Raw genomic sequence first — 16,348 nt, forward strand, 5'->3', positions numbered from 1 at the left:
GGGAAGGGCACCAGGTTGAAACATGCCTGAATAAGTAGGTAAGTATTGTACAGCCAGTGCTTTGTTTCAAGCAATATGGTGTCAGTAATGGATTTTATATAAATATTATAAGATAAAATGAATATAAAAGCTCCAAAATTAGCTGTAATAACATAATATTTTTTAATATTTTACATGACAGGCCTGTTTTGGCTTACTGTCACTACCAAGTGACCTGAGAAAACAACATTGGTGAAATTATCTATATGTAAATTGTGGCTGTTTTATATTTATATTTGCATTGGTACTCATGTCTAGTTGGAAGTGACGACCATACTGCAGCTATAGTAAATTTTTTCTGTCATTTCTTCGTAAATATAATACTTTTGTTGTTACAAAACACAGAATATGTTTTTGTCAGATATGACAGGTCAAGTTTGACAGTTCTTTACTATAATGATATGACAGTTCTTTACTATAATGATATATGTTTACACAGTATTTACAGCTTATCAGAGATGACGTTACATTTCTCTGTTCTGTAAGTTTGGTTAACTGTCATTTCATTTTGTATTCTAATACGTCAATAAAATTTTCAAGGTAGTATTTATGTTTAAAATCTGTGTGTTCATTAAGAATTTCAAGTGTATGGATAGAAATTTCCAGTTCTTCAAGAATGTTCGTAGGGAATCCTTTCGGTATTTTATGTAATATTTCTAACACAGTTTCAATTTTCTCAGCTTTATTGAGTTGAGTTTTCAAATGTAAATAGAAGCATGACTGCTTACTATCACTATTTCTAATGTTTTCTTTAAGCCCGGTGTTATAAAATATTGGCCAAACCAGATGAGAAAATTGAAACTGCATTAGAAATATTATACACAACACCGAAGGACTTACTATGAACATTCTTGAGTAACTAGAAATTTGTATTCATACAAGGAAATAGCCATACAAAATTCTTAATGAAGGCTCAGATTTTAAACATACATACTATCTTGAAAATTTCATTGACTTAATAAAATATGAAATTAAACAGTCACAATGTTAACAAAACTTACACAAACCGATGTTAAAATTTAAAGGAAAGTTAGAACAATGAAATGTAACATCATATCTGATAAGTTGTATACACTTTGTAAACATACTGCATCATCGTAAAGAACTGTCGAGTAGAAACTGTCAAAACGTCTGACAAAAATGTATATTCTATGTTTCATAACAACAAAGTGTATTATATCTACCAAGAAACAATAGAAAAAATTTATTATTAATGCAATATGGTCATTTTTCCCGAGGGCATGCAGCTTTACTGTATGGTTAAATGATGATGGCATCCTCTTCGGTAAAAAATTCCGGAGGTAATATAGTCCCCCATTCGGATCTCCTGGTGGGGACTACTCAAGAGGAAGTCGTTTTCAGGAGAAAGAAAACTGGCATTCTACGGATTGGAGCATGGAATGTCAGATCCCTTAATCAGGCAGGTAAGTTAGAAAATTTAAAAAGGGAAATGGATAGGTAGTTAGATATCGTCAGAATTAGCAAAGTTCGGTGGCAAGAGGCACCAGACTTTTGGTCAGGTGAATACAGGGTTATAAATACAAAATCAAATAGGGGTAATGCAGGAATAGGTTTAATAAAGATTAAAAAAAATAGGAGTGTGGGTAAGCTACTACAAACAGCATAGTGAACGCCTTATTATGGCCAAGATAGATACGAAGCCCATGCCTAACACAGTAGTACAAGTTTATATGCCAACTAGCTCCGCAGATGACGAAGAAATTGAAGAAATGTATGATGAGATAAAATAAATTATTCAGATAGTGAAGGGAGACGAAAATTTAATAGTCATGGGTGACTGGAATTCGACAGAAGGAAAAGAAAGAGAAGGAAACATAGTAGGTGAATATGGATTGGGGGTAAGAAATGAAAGAGGAAGCCGCCTGGTAGAATTTTTCACAGAGCATAACTTCATCATAGCTAACACTTGGTTCAAGAATCATAAAAGAAGGCTGTAAACATGGAAGAAGCCCGGAGATACTGACAGGTTTCAGATAGATTATATAATAGTAAGACAGAGATTTAGGAACCAGGTTTTAAATTGTAAGACATTTCCAGGGGCAGATGTGGACTCAGGGAGAGCATAAGGGAACAATTGACAGGAATGGCGGAAAAAAATGCAGTAGAAGAAGAATGGGTAGCTTTGAGGGATGAAGTAGTGAAGGCAGCAAAGAACCAAGTAGGTAAAAAGACGAATGGTAGTAGAAATCTTTGGGTAACAGAAGAAATATTGAATTTAATTGATGAAAGAAGAAAATATAAAAATGCAGTAAACGAAACAGGCGAAAAGGAATACAAACGTCTCAAAAATGAGATCGACAGGAAGTGCAAAATGGCTAAGCAGGCATGGCTAGAGGACAAATGTAAGGATTTAGAGGCTTATCTCACTAGGGGTAAGATAGATACTGCCTACAGGAAAATTAAAGAGACCTTTGGAGAAAAGAGAACCACTTGTATGAATATCAAGAGCTCAGATGGAAACCCGGTTCTAAGCAAAGAGGGAAAAGCAGAAAGGTGGAAGGAGTATATAGAGGGTCTATACAAGGGCGATGTACTTGAGGACAATATTATGGAAATGGAAGAGGATGTAGATGAAAATGAAATGGGAGATACGATACTGCGTGAAGAGTTTGACAGAGCACTGAAAGACCAGAGTCAAAACAAGGCCCCGGGAGCAGATAACATTCCATTAGAACTACTGATAGCCTTGGGAGAGCCAGTCCTGACAAAACTCTACCATCCGGTGAGCAAGATGTACGAGACAGGCGAAATACCCTCAGACTTCAAGAAGAATATAATAATTCCAATCCCAAAGAAAGCAGGTGTTGACAAATGTGAAAATTACCGAACTATCAGTTTAATAAGTCACAGCTGCAAAATACTAACACAAATTATTTACAGACGAATGGAAAAACTGATAGAAGCCGACCTCGGGGAAGATCAGTTTGGATTCTGTAGAAATGTTGGAACACGTGAGGCAATACTGACCTTATGACTTATCTTAGAAGAAAGATTAAGGAAAGGTAAACCTACGTTTCTAGCATTTGTAGACTTAGAGAAAGCTTTTGACAATGTTGACTGGAATACTCTCTTTCAAATTCTAAAGGTGGCAGGGGTAAAATACAGGGAGCGAAAGGCTATTTACAATTTGTGCAGAAACCAGATGGCAGTTATAAAAGTCGAGGGGCATGAAAGGGAAGCAGTGGTTGGGAAGGGAGTGAGACCGGGTTGTAGCCTATCCCCAGTGTTATTCAATCTGTATATTGAGCAAGCAGTAAAGGAAACAAAAGAAACATTCAGAGTAGGTATTAAAAACAATGGAGAAGAAATAAAAGCTTTGAGGTTCGCCGATGACATTGTAATTCTGTCAGAGACAGAAAAGGACTTGGAAGAGCAGTTGAACGGATAGGAGGATATAAGATGAACATCAACAAAAGCAAAACGAGGATAATGGAATGTAGTCAAATTAAGTCGGGTGATGCTGAGGGAATTAGATTAGGAAATGAGACACTTAAAGTAGTAAAGGAGTTTTGCTATTTGGGGAGCAAAATAACTGATGATGGTCGAAGTAGAGAGGATATAAAATGTAGACTGGCAATGGCAAGGAAAGCGTTTCTGAAGAAGAGAAATTTGTTAACATCGAGTATAGTTTTAAGTGCCAGGAAGTTGTTTCTGAAAGTATTTGTATGGAGTGTAGCCATGTATGGAAGTGAAACATGGATGATAAATAGTTTGGACAAGAAGAGAATGGAAGCTTTGGAAATGTGGTGCTACATAAGAATGCTGAAGATTAGATGGGTAGATCACATAACTAATGAGGAGGTATTGAATTGAATTGGGGAGAAGAGGAGTTTGTGGCACAACTTGACTAGAAGAAGGGATTGGTTGGTAGGACATGTTCTGAGGCATCATGGGATCACCAATTTAGCATTGGAGGGCAGTGTGGAGGGTAAAAATCGAAGAGGGAGACCAAGAGATGAATACACTAAGCAGATTCAGAAGGATGTAGGCTGCAGTACGTACTGGGAGATGAAACAGCTTGCACAGGATATAGTAGCATGGAGAGCTGCATCAAACCAGTCTCAGGACTGAAGACAACAACAACAACAACAACAACAACAACAACATGGTCATAACTTCCAACTAGACTTAAGTACCAATGCAAACGTAAAGATAGAACAGCCATGATTCACATTTGGATAACCTTACCTATGTTATTTTTGCAGGTCACTTGATAGTGACAATAGGCAATAACAGGCCTGCTGTGTAAAATATTAAAAATATATTACCTTATTAAAGCTAATTATGGAGCATTCATTTTCATTATATCTTATACTGACGTATACTATGCAGAGGTCTCAAGAGACTGTAATGTATAAACAGTGCTTGCATATAACATTTGTTATAGCCCAACGTCTAAGAACAAAAGAGGACATTGCAAATGTCATAAATGAGATTTCGGTTCATGAATCTCAGGGTGAGCCATAGGAGTTTTCATCTTAGGAACCTGTAGTTTCATACACTTCTTCAGATGATTATGTTACACCACATGATGATTTACTTAACACTGATTAAGTTTTGCGGTTATATATTTATTTTGGAATTATTTATCTACAGGGTGTTTCAAAAACGACCGGTATATTTGAAACGGCAATAAAAACTAAACGAGCAGCGATAGAAATACACCGTTTGTTGCAATATGCTTGGGACAACAGTACATTTTCAGGCAGACAAACTTTCGAAATTACAGTAGTTACAATTTTCAACAACAGATGGCGCTGCGGTCTGGGAAACTCTATAGTACGATATTTTCCACATATCCACCATGCGTAGCAATAATATGGCGTAGTCTCTGAATGAAATTACCCGAAACCTTTGACAACGTGTCTGGCGGAATGGCTTCACATGCAGATGAGATGTACTGCTTCAGCTGTTCAATTGTTTCTGGATTCTGGCGGTACACCTGGTCTTTCAAGTGTCCCCACAGAAAGAAGTCACAGGGGTTCATGTCTGGCGAATAGGTAGGCCAATCCACACCGCCTCCTGTATGTTTTGGATAGCCCAAAGCAATCACACGATCATCGAAATATTCATTCAGGAAATTAAAGACATCGGCCGTGCGATGTGGCCGGGCACCATCTTGCATAAACCACGAGGTGTTCGCAGTGTCGTCTAAGGCAGTTTGTACCGCCACAAATTCACGAAGAATGTCCAGATAGCGTGATGCAGTAATCGTTTCGGATCTGAAAAATGGGCCAATGATTCCTTTGGAAGAAATGGCGGCCCAGACCAGTACTTTTTGAGGATGCAGGGATGATGGGACTGCAACATGGGGCTTTACGGTTCCCCATATGCGCCAGTTCTGTTTATTGACGAAGCCGTCCAGGTAAAAATAAGCTTCGTCAGTAAACCAAATGCTGCCCACATGCATATCGCCGTCATCAATCCTGTGCACTATATCGTTAGCGAATGTCTCTCGTGCAGCAATGGTAACGGCGCTGAGGGGTTGCCGCATTTGAATTTTGTATGGATAGAGGTGTTAACTCTGGCGCATGAGACGATACGTGGACGTTGGCATCATTTGGACCGCAGCTGCAACACGGCGAACAGAAACCCAAGGCCACTGTTGGCTCACCTGCTGCACTAGCTGTGCGTTGCCCTCTGTGGTTGCCGTACGCGGTCGCCCTACCTTTCCAGCACATTCATCCGTCACGTTCCCAGTCCGTTGAAATTTTTCAAACAGATCCTTTATTGTATCGCTTTTCGGTCCTTTGGTTACGTTAAACCTCCGTTGAAAACTTCGTCTTGTTGCAACAACACTGTGTTCTAGGCGGTGGAATTCCAACACCAGAAAAATCCTCTGTTCTAAGGAATAAACCATGTTGTCTACAGCACACTTGCACGTTGTGAACAGCACATGCTTACAGCAGAAAGACGACGTACAGAATGGCGCACCCACAGACTGCGTTGTCTTCTATATCTTTCACATCACTTGCAGTGCCATCTGTTGTTGAAAATTGTAACTACTGTAATTTCGAAAGTTTGTCCGCCTGAAAATGTACTGTTGTCCCAAGCATATTGCAACAAACGGTGTATTTCTATCGCTGCTCGTTTAGTTTTTATTGCCGTTTCAAATATACCGGTCATTTTTGAAACACCCTGTATGTGCTGCACACACCTACTTTTCAATTGCAGCCATACTTGTCTAAGGCAAGAAATGTAACATGTGACAATTTTTTCACCTCACTGGCTGTCACTCAAACCTTGAAAACAAGTACTGTGGGTACCACAAATCGATCTTGCACATATATATCAGTCTCTGCCAAGAAAGCAAAAGTGGAGTTATATAGCATAGCGTTGTTGAAGAAGAATGATACTGAATACATCACTGATTGTTTATCACAGGAAGAGCAAAAAGAATGTCCTGATTCTCAGCACTACACACCTGTATGTGAAAACCGAGTCTGGAAAAAAAGAAAGGGCCAGATAAAGTTACTAAACATGGGGTTGATGTGCACGGACAAATGGCTAGCAAATACTCAGCCGAAGTACAATCCAGACATTGGCCTGCTCACACATTTTCCAACTTGCTGGATTTACCTGGGATAAATGCCTAGGTACTGTACAATGTTCTAAATGAGAAAAAAAATGAAACGCAGAGGCTTCATGCTGCAGCTGAGGGAGGAGCTTGCTGGGAAGTACACAGCAACAAGCAAGATTAGTACCTACGACACTCCCGAAGATATTCCTGAGAGACATGAAATGCGGAATATGTGGCCCTGTAAAATCTGATTGCACTGGAAACAAATAATTTGTAAGGTGTTATATGTGTAAGAAATGATCTGCAGTAAATGCGCATCAAAAGACTATTATTTCTGCTCATTATGTTATGCTAGCAAATAAATGCACCCAGCAAATGTGTGCAAGTTTTCTTAACAATAGTTTATAATTTGAAAAAAAAAAAGTTATTTTATTTTTATTGATTTTATAATAAAATAACCAGTACTTCAAAGAATAGACCCATTAGCAGCCACATAAACCCAATGACAGCCGGATAATAGAACAGAAAGATACCTGGGTTGTAAGTGATTCAGCCGCATTTCTAGATATAGCCATATATCAGTGGTTGTAGTGTTAAATGCTGCCTAAATTATAACTCTTACATTTCTAGAATCTGTTACGTAATTATAAGTTTTATCTTCAAATTAGATATTTTCTATGAATGATCAGCTTTCAATTCCTATGTGTTATTTAGAGGCAGACATAACAGCTTGTTTTCTGAACCCCATATGTAACTCTCAGAGAGGAAACGTTTTGAACATATCTCTGCATTACAAATATTAGTTTTATCCTCTTAGTTGCATCAGTAAGTCAACATGTGCTGAACAGTAACTTTTTCAAGAAATGAAATTTCACACTAGAAAAATAGCTATTACAATAGAAACTATATAGCTGTCTGCACGTGAAAGCAAATTGACTTGAGAGACTGAAGCTAGTGAGAATGACTGGTCTGTTGACAGCCGGTAGCCCTGTCTAACGGAGTTTCACATAAAAGCCAGTATCCAGCTCTCTAGTTTACAACAGCTAACTGTATTGATAATGGTAATATTTAATTGAAAAATGCACCACTATCACTCTACAGACACACAATATTTAGGGGCAATACATCTGTACATCATTTGTTTTAGTAACAAGCTTTACCAACAGAGCCTGCTCCATGATATAGGCACCTATGCCACACTCATAAAATCTGGATCAAAGTCTAAGCTTCTGGAACATCAGGTGACGCCCTTCAGTTGTCTGACATGGATATAACAACATAGTTATCTCCAGCATGCAATAGTGACATCTGTGGGAACTGGACAACATAAATAAGGGTGTGCAAGTACATTGCATCTTGTATCTAATACTGCAGCAGCAACAACTCAAAGCAACTAAAAACAAAGAAGAAGTACAGTAAATGTAATCATCAAATGCCTCACCTGTGAATCAACCTCAGTTTTTTTGTTCTGACCAGCAACTACATCGTCAGGCAATTGCTCTTCCACTGTGGTGGTTGGCTGACTACTTGCTTCATTCTTTACCTCTCCTTCAGTGATGCTGATACTTGCTGGTTCACCTTATTACAAAAATAAGAATGATTCAAAATATACTTTCAATTAGAAAGAAGGGGGGCAAGCTCTCTCTCTCTCTCTCTCTCTCTCTCTCTCTCTCTCTCTCTCTCATGTATGTGTGCACCCATGCACACGCGCATGTGCGCCCCCCCCACACACACACAAAAGTGCAAATGTACACACGTACACGCAAAAAAAGTGGACACTGTGCTCATAACTGTCTCTTCATGTAGGAACTTTTACAGAAATGGCAAATGCAGCTTACTGGAGCCATTGCCTACAGCAACCCACGTTTCTCAACCTGTAAATCACATCACTTGGGTCTCGTAAAGTAAATACATACATGGCTTCATGGAAACTATTTAAATAATTGAAGAAGGAATGTCACAGTATTTGCTGCAATGAACATCTGTGATAAGAAATGGCCCTAAGTACTCCTGCCCAATAATACAATATAAAAGTATACTCATATGAAGTAGCTACAGTTACTAGAGTGACTAGATGCGCTAGCAGTGCATTAGGTCAGTGCCTGCTGAATGCTCGGTGTTTCCGTACTATATCTTCTGTTCTTCTGTGGTTTCAATCTTCTGTGGAACTCTGAACTGAAGTGTGTTTGGTAGTGAATGAAACACAGGAGCAAGGGCCTACACCAGTCAGTGTGCGTAAAGGGCAACGAGGCATTAAAAAACAACTAAGGTTGTCATATAGAATGTCCTGAAGATTTTTCTACTGATCTCGATAGCAGTGACGAAGCCAGGAATATTATAAATTTTGCACGGGTTCATAAAATGACAAGAAATCTTGTGATATTTCCATACCGATTATATTCCATATTGACAGTATAGTGACATTGGTGGACACTCTAGAAGCGAGCACATGTTTTGATTCTTCAAGAAAGGGATCGAACTGAAAAGGTAAATTACAGAATTCGACAATTTTGACAAAAAGTTGGTGCGTAGAACAGTGAAGAGTATCTGAGGGATAGAAAAATACAGAGTACACATAAGACAAATTTTGCTCGATATAAACAGAAATATCGCCCTGAAAGTACCATAAGTTACTTTTGCATAGCATATCGGTAATCTGGGTGATGGATACAGGACGAAGCACCAGTAGGAGCTACAAATAAAATTTTTTTCCGGGAGATAGGGAATATTCCGGGTTGTATCAAGGGTGGCCATCAGAACTAAAATCCTGGTGGCAGCATACAAGTACTTGCGTGCTGTAATGCATGGAGTCTCATAAACAAAATATGTTCATATATGACAATACAATAATGTCTCAGATGTTACCAAAATTAATTTCATAGTTTTCTTGACAACTTTCTAGCTGTAAGTTTCTACAAGATCCAACAGAATGCAAATTCAACAGAGACAACAGTTTTAGTTACAGAGGTGGAACAGTTTCACATCTCTTATGCTACTTTACTTTTTATCTCAGAATACTTTTATGTTTCATGATAAAATGTGTATCACATGCATCTATAAACTTTCAGAATTTTCCTACATTGTTTTCAGTCCAAATATTTCAGTGGTACTGTTGTTCCACAGCTTGAAGTACAAAAATATTTTTCTTCACAATTTCTTGTAATGTTAGTTTTTATTATGTTTGTAATAGCTGGCGAAATTTTCTTTTGGAAAGTACTTCAACATATTATATGCTAAATACAAAAAGAAAAAGATCTCTCATATTTTTCAGAGTTTTTACTAACAACTGAAAATGTCTAACTGACAATGCTACACGACAGTGGGATGACCTTGAGGTGCCTATTTTCGTGGTGGCCACTACAGTTGCAGGTTTGTCTCAGTTTGAAAAGCATGTTCAGATGGCTCAGCGGAAAGAACACCATCTGGACTTGGCAGTTTTAAATTGTTGTGAATGTTGAAATTATTAAAGCAGGAGTAGTGCAATCTGCAGTATGATTTTTCTAAGCTGATATTTGTGTGGTAATCAAGGCTTCAGATTTGCTTAACTGTCTCCAAGATGAAACAAATATCTTCATGTCCAACTCAGAACACGAAGTGAGCACATGATCAAGAGATTCACACATACAACTGCGCAAAATTAAACATTGAGATAATTCTGATTCTCTCTTGCTGCTTGCCATGCTTTGGAAGTGTCCACCTGACCTCATTTTGTAATAATGAAGCATGTCATTTATAGATTAGTGCCCGACTTGAAGCAATTTGTTACAAGTCATTCCATTCAGGCTTCTACCAAATGGTTAATATATCTTGTTTCCCATCTTTGGTATATGATGTAAAACACTGACTTGCCTAACTCATAACTGACATTCATTGGTAATATCCTGAACATTACAGAACTGCCTTCCAAACAATTCACACCGCAAGACTACTACAAATAACTTAATTCATTTTCAAAGCTCTGGGTTTTCCAAAGTATTTTAAGTACAAATATTATTGATGCATGAATAGAACTGGAAACTCGCTAAGTTCGCATTTTGTAGCCTACAAATGTTCTATGAGTGCCCCTCTGATCACACAATACACGTCAAAGTCAAGTTTGTTCCATAGTCAAGGTCAAGTTTATTCCATATCTCGTGTAGCAAAATCGTGTCAATGGTCATCATAGCAGCACTGATGCATTCTCAGAGCTGTTCCACTGTTCTTGGCAGTAATATATCAACACAGTCCTTAATGTACTTAAAAGGAAACAGTCACAGGATGTTAGGTCTGGCAATCTGGAGAGAGGGGTCGGAAGGCCGGGCACAACAGGGAACACAACTACATGATCTTCACTATTGCAACCAATCCAGCAATGCGGAAGTTCACCATTTAGGTAGCAACGAACACCAGCGCTCCAATGAGCAGTGCCCCGTCTTGTCGGAAGACGAAATTCTCGGAATCAGCTGACAGTTGTGGAAACAACCACAACTGCAGTATATCGAGGTAACAGGTGCAGTATTCTCACAGAAGAATAATGGCCCATACAGCTTCGTATACAACACTGCAGAGGAAACATTACCCTTCAGCAAATCTCATTCACATGCCACAATTTCATGGGGATTTTCAGTGCTTCACATTCTTAATTTGGGGCAACGAATCTTTCAGAACGTATACACAGACAAAAAAGCCCCTCATTTTCCCTGGTTAAAAACACACTTTCTCCTGGGTGAAAGTACACTATGTCCCATGTAAAGGTAAATTTTTGTGTGTTAAGTAATAATGCACTTTCCTTTGGAGCTGTAAATCTGATCAATCCTGTGAAGGTAAAGTTTTATACGCCACAGTACAGCTTCCCTGATACTTTAGGGAACAAAACGCAGCAAAAAAACAATGTGTTTTGGCAATGTCTTTGATGTGTGGTGACAGGTACACTGATATTTTCATATTACGAACTTTCGTAATACAAATTACCTCAAATACAACACGGTAGCTCCCAAAACACCGAAATTGAGATTGTGCTGTGTGATGAGCTATTGTCAGCCAATCATAGCTCATGTCGTGTGATCTCACCAGCGAATGACAGCAGATACTTAAAGCACTGGACACATTATGTAGTTAGCTAACAGCAACATCACTGTTAAGTAGCTCAAATACACAAATGGCAAAAGTTAATGGTTTAAGTTAATATATGTATAGCATAGTTACAAGAAAAGCTAAGCTTACACATATAATATTGGTCGTAATTCCCCCCCCCCCCCCCCCCCCCAAAGGGTGTGGTTAGGGAGGGTCCTAATGGCTCAGCTTAAATTGCAGTAGTTGATAAGTGCACTGATAAGTGCGATTATAAATTTCGCTGCTGTACACCAAACATTTTGTGGTTACTTGGCTGAATGCGTGTTCCGTTGAGGAATTCGACTTTTCCATTGGAAAGTCAGTTATGTGTGAAATTGCTCAAGTACTCACTTCACACTTGTTTTAATGATAACTATACTTTTTTTCCACAGTTACTGCGTAACTTATACTGTGAAAGAACTAAAATAAATACGAAAAACTAACCTTAAAGCTTGGTATTTTTTAGTGTACATTACCCTTTTGAAAGATATATCAAACACAAATGTACCCATGCAGTTTTAAATAATGGCATAAATGGCTGGTCTTCTGGGCCCAAAATTTTTCTAAGTGGCTGGTCCTAAAAGTGTTACGTTTTAAGTAAGGGTCAAATGCTCTGCGATTTGAGAAAATTCATCACACATTTTCACATTTAACATAGTTCATCCCCTGCAAAAGAAAATTTACTTTGAAAGTAACTCTTCTCAAACTACTATTCACAATATTTTACAGCAACTAGTTACAAATGTAAACAGTTATGATGTCATGCTCATTGAAAGCTGTTTGTTGTTACAGAGTATTATATAGTCTTTGTCCTAAAGCCTTTGATACATGTCATGCTCATCGAAAGCAGTTCATTGTTACACAGTATTATATAGTCTTTATCCTAAAGCCTTTGAGACATGCAGCTGTCGACGTATGATTGTGTGTGAATTATGTTTTGTTGCTGTAAATGGTGCATATTCATAAAGATTGTTTCGGTGTTACTGCCATAGGAAAATCTTCTATACTACTTTTCTGTTTATGCTTTACTGCTGGAGTATTAGACTGCAGTAGCTGGCTACAGTAGAATTCTTTGTTAGATTATCAATTCTTACAGAATTCTTTGTTAGATTATCAATTCTTACCAGTCTAAACTGCCACAATTTATCTGAAAATTAAAACAATGAAAAATTCCTGAGTTTTTCCCAGATTTACTGTGGCATTTACACCCTGGCGTTAGTACTGAGCAGTGAGCAGGAAGAACGAAATTAATTACCTTGTCTCTACATCAGCTCCACTGTAAACTACTGGCAGCTAAGTAACATAACTGAACAAAGTTTTCCCATCCTTCATGATTTCTATTTTATGGGCATTAGACCACTGTATACGGCATGTTTCAATGCCAAGTGTTTTGCCTCCCGATACTGGTAACATGAGTTTACATGTGAACATACAATGGTCTGGCCATGACACCCTCCAACCTCTGACAAAGAACCGCAGAGTCGTTCCAATTTGTGTACAGAGCTTTTGATGCAAAGAGTCAGTGCTGTTTCCTTTATTTAACAATAAGGCTCACAATTTATCTAATTACGGCCAACCTCCACTTCTGTTAAAGTTTTTGATGTTTTTAATTTCTGCGTGTCTCTGTATACACTAGCGTAGTAATGATTAGACAATGATAAAACTACAGCAGTGATTTTACAAATGGGAAGATGTAAATAATGGCTTTGAAAGGATGCACTATAAGATACAACACAAGATGTTTTTACTTCGAAAACAGAGCCCAATCTGACAGTTTCGCGTGTACTGCCAGCCAAATTTTTCTGGCACTGAATATTGATGACAAATTCCAAGAAACTTAAAAAGTTAAACAAAAAGGTAAAGTACACCACAAAGAGGCATTCAAAATAGTACATCTGGACTTCAACTGCACAGTTGTCCAGCTCCTAGAACATCAGTTTACTTAATTAATTAGTTAATTACAGTATAACTCCAATTTTACGTTCCTGGAATTAACATTTTCCCACCGTTTACGACATTTTTTATCGGTCCTATCAATTTCCAAAAGTCCACAATGTTAATTTGTACACGATTTTGCGTCAGCATATTTATAATTTTCCCGCAATTTACGCATTACGAAAAAACGTTTGTGGAGAAAAAATGATGTTGGCCGTCCAGTAGTGTTTACAAATATTACACGGTTAAGTTTCTTGACACCAGGGTACTCCACTCAGCAGATTTGACTCGGTAAACATGTAAAAGTTGGAATAATTCGTGCCATATCTCCCACCGCTGCCAAGCTCTACTTGGCTTGGCAGCTGATGGGAGTAACTAGGTTCATTCGAATTAAGGTATCATGACCAATCACAACCATTTCCAAACTGTCTCTACTGCGCAAACGCAGGTTCATGATTGTTGTGATCATCATGACACCTTTGTCAAACCATATTTAGCATGTTTCGGCATATGGCCACTTGGAGCGCTAGTTGACACCATCATTCACTTTGAGTTGCTCAAATGTTTTTAGTGTAAACACAGCACCAGTTACGTATTTTATTCACGCTGAGCAAAATGTGTTTTGAGAATTTATTCTCCTTGTCAAGTGCAGTATTTATGTACATATCTTTTGTGATGTTACACAAACAAACAATGTGAGTGATAGTTTGCATGTGTGTGTGGTTTCCTACATAACTGATAAAGCACTGTATCTGATAACTTCAAAAAGACAACTACAGTGCAAGAGACGTAGAATCACACGTATTCAAAGACCACACTATATACTTACTCACATATTTACACTTGGCAATGAAAAAAAATTCTCAAAACACATAGTGCTAGGCATGAAAAACAGGTAACTAGTGCTGCATTTCATTATTTAAATAATGAATTATAGCTGCAGGCTTTCAAAAACACCGATTATGACATAAGAAATTGAGTCAAACGTTCCTACTTCCCAGACAGTTATCAGTTCCTGTTACATCAGCGGTTTTTATTTGACAAAATACAAGTCCCTCACAAGTCTTTTGACGCCTATTATGTATTTATAACATACATGAAGTGCCAGGCGGTATCCTATATGTAGCTTTTACAGCTTAAAACGTTATTTCCCACATTTTACATTTTCCTGCATTTTACGCCATCTTTTGGAAGTCCTCTGAAAACAGTACAAGCAGGGTTTCATTGTAGTTAGTTTCATGTTGCATGGATCATTTTGCGTGATAAATCGTAATGATGTGGAACAATCATTTGACTTTAACTTAGCTCATTAATTTGTAAATATGGCTATACATATTGAACATTTATAAGTAGTAGTTGTTTTTAAAAATATGTTATTGGTCTCTTATGATTGTTATGTACTAACAGTGGTAATTCAATCAGTGACGCAACATCAACTAATGTGGGTACCTGATAATATGAATATCATGAATGTCGTGGCTACTATTCATGAGCGAACAAGAAATTGTCCAAACTCTTTAACAGACCATAGTTCATTGGCTTTATCAGTAAAATATTTAGGTTAATAAAGTGCCCACATAAATGAACAAATGAATCAGGACAACATATAGTACCTCTCTCTCGATTGCAATGTTGTTCTCTCTCTGAAAAGGGGTTAGAATATAGGTGACATTGCTGTAACTGCTGTAGTCACAGCCTAGGCAAACAATTATCTTGTGCATTATGACATCACTGCATATAATACACAAGTTGGTGAATTCCCTGCTGCATGTAAATATGATTGCTACAGAATTTTTTACACAACCTACAATCCTCATGTTACAACTGCAATATAACTGTGGCGATGATCAGAACTATACTACAATATTATGAAATCTTCACATTGAGCAACATGCACTGCGCAAAGGAAAAACTATATAGGAAAGGTACTAATATTGTTAAGATAATGACAGTAAAAAAGTAAGTGTACTATAGCATGGACACCACACCCAATGTGTAACCAGAAATATCAAATACACAGAACCAAGTATCAAAAATTTCTTCCTTTGAAAGGGGGAGCACAGGAGCGGCGATGGCAGGAGATGGGAAGGGGGGGAGTGCAAGAGTTGGAGTTAAAGAAGAGCAGAGCAACAAGTGTACGTTTTTCAACTTTCATACTCAATCTATATGTACCCAAATGCAGGAAAGGATTAACTGTAAGAATCACAGAATAAAGCAAATGAAATAAATTTATGAGCGGGAAGCAAGGGTATTACAAGAATTACTAATACCATGCGGAAAAAAGAGCAACACTAATAACATAATTTTTTGGGTAATGCTACCGATAATTATTACTGAGGCAATGCCAAAAAGGTATAAATCATTAGCCCAAACATAGGTAATTATCTCCCGTTTGTATTCATAACATGTGAATATGTAAGTGAATGTCCTACAAAAATAAACTGCTAAACAACATATAATTTTATCTAATACTCTAGCAAAAGACAATGTCCAAATGAAATTGTAAAGCTACAAATTTCATGACAAATTACACTCTCACATCTATCTCTTCTTCCCTTGTTTGTGCTTTTTCTCCTCTATCTCAACCATAAGCTGCTGCACTTTCAGTTTACTTCTCTCTCTCTCTCTCTCTCTCTCTCTCTCTCTCTCACACACACACACACTCCTAGGTGAGTGAGAGAGAGAGAGAGAGAGAGAGAGAGAGGGGGGGGAGGGAGGGAGGGAGGGAGGGGAGGGGGGGAG

General features: G+C 37.9%; 1 protein-coding gene across 1 annotated transcript in view; it reads right to left on the minus strand.

Annotated features, from left to right (window-relative positions):
* The window catches only part of LOC126457191 (uncharacterized), a 237,090-nt gene that overhangs the window by 61,478 nt on the left and 159,264 nt on the right, over positions 1-16,348 (minus strand). The window contains exon 10 of the mRNA XM_050093282.1: positions 8,022-8,158. Coding sequence (XP_049949239.1) covers positions 8,022-8,158 — 137 coding nt within the window. The remainder of the gene's footprint in view (positions 1-8,021; positions 8,159-16,348) is intronic.

Source organism: Schistocerca serialis, chromosome 2 (assembly GCF_023864345.2).
Source record: "Schistocerca serialis cubense isolate TAMUIC-IGC-003099 chromosome 2, iqSchSeri2.2, whole genome shotgun sequence".
NCBI lineage: Eukaryota > Metazoa > Arthropoda > Insecta > Orthoptera > Acrididae > Schistocerca > Schistocerca serialis.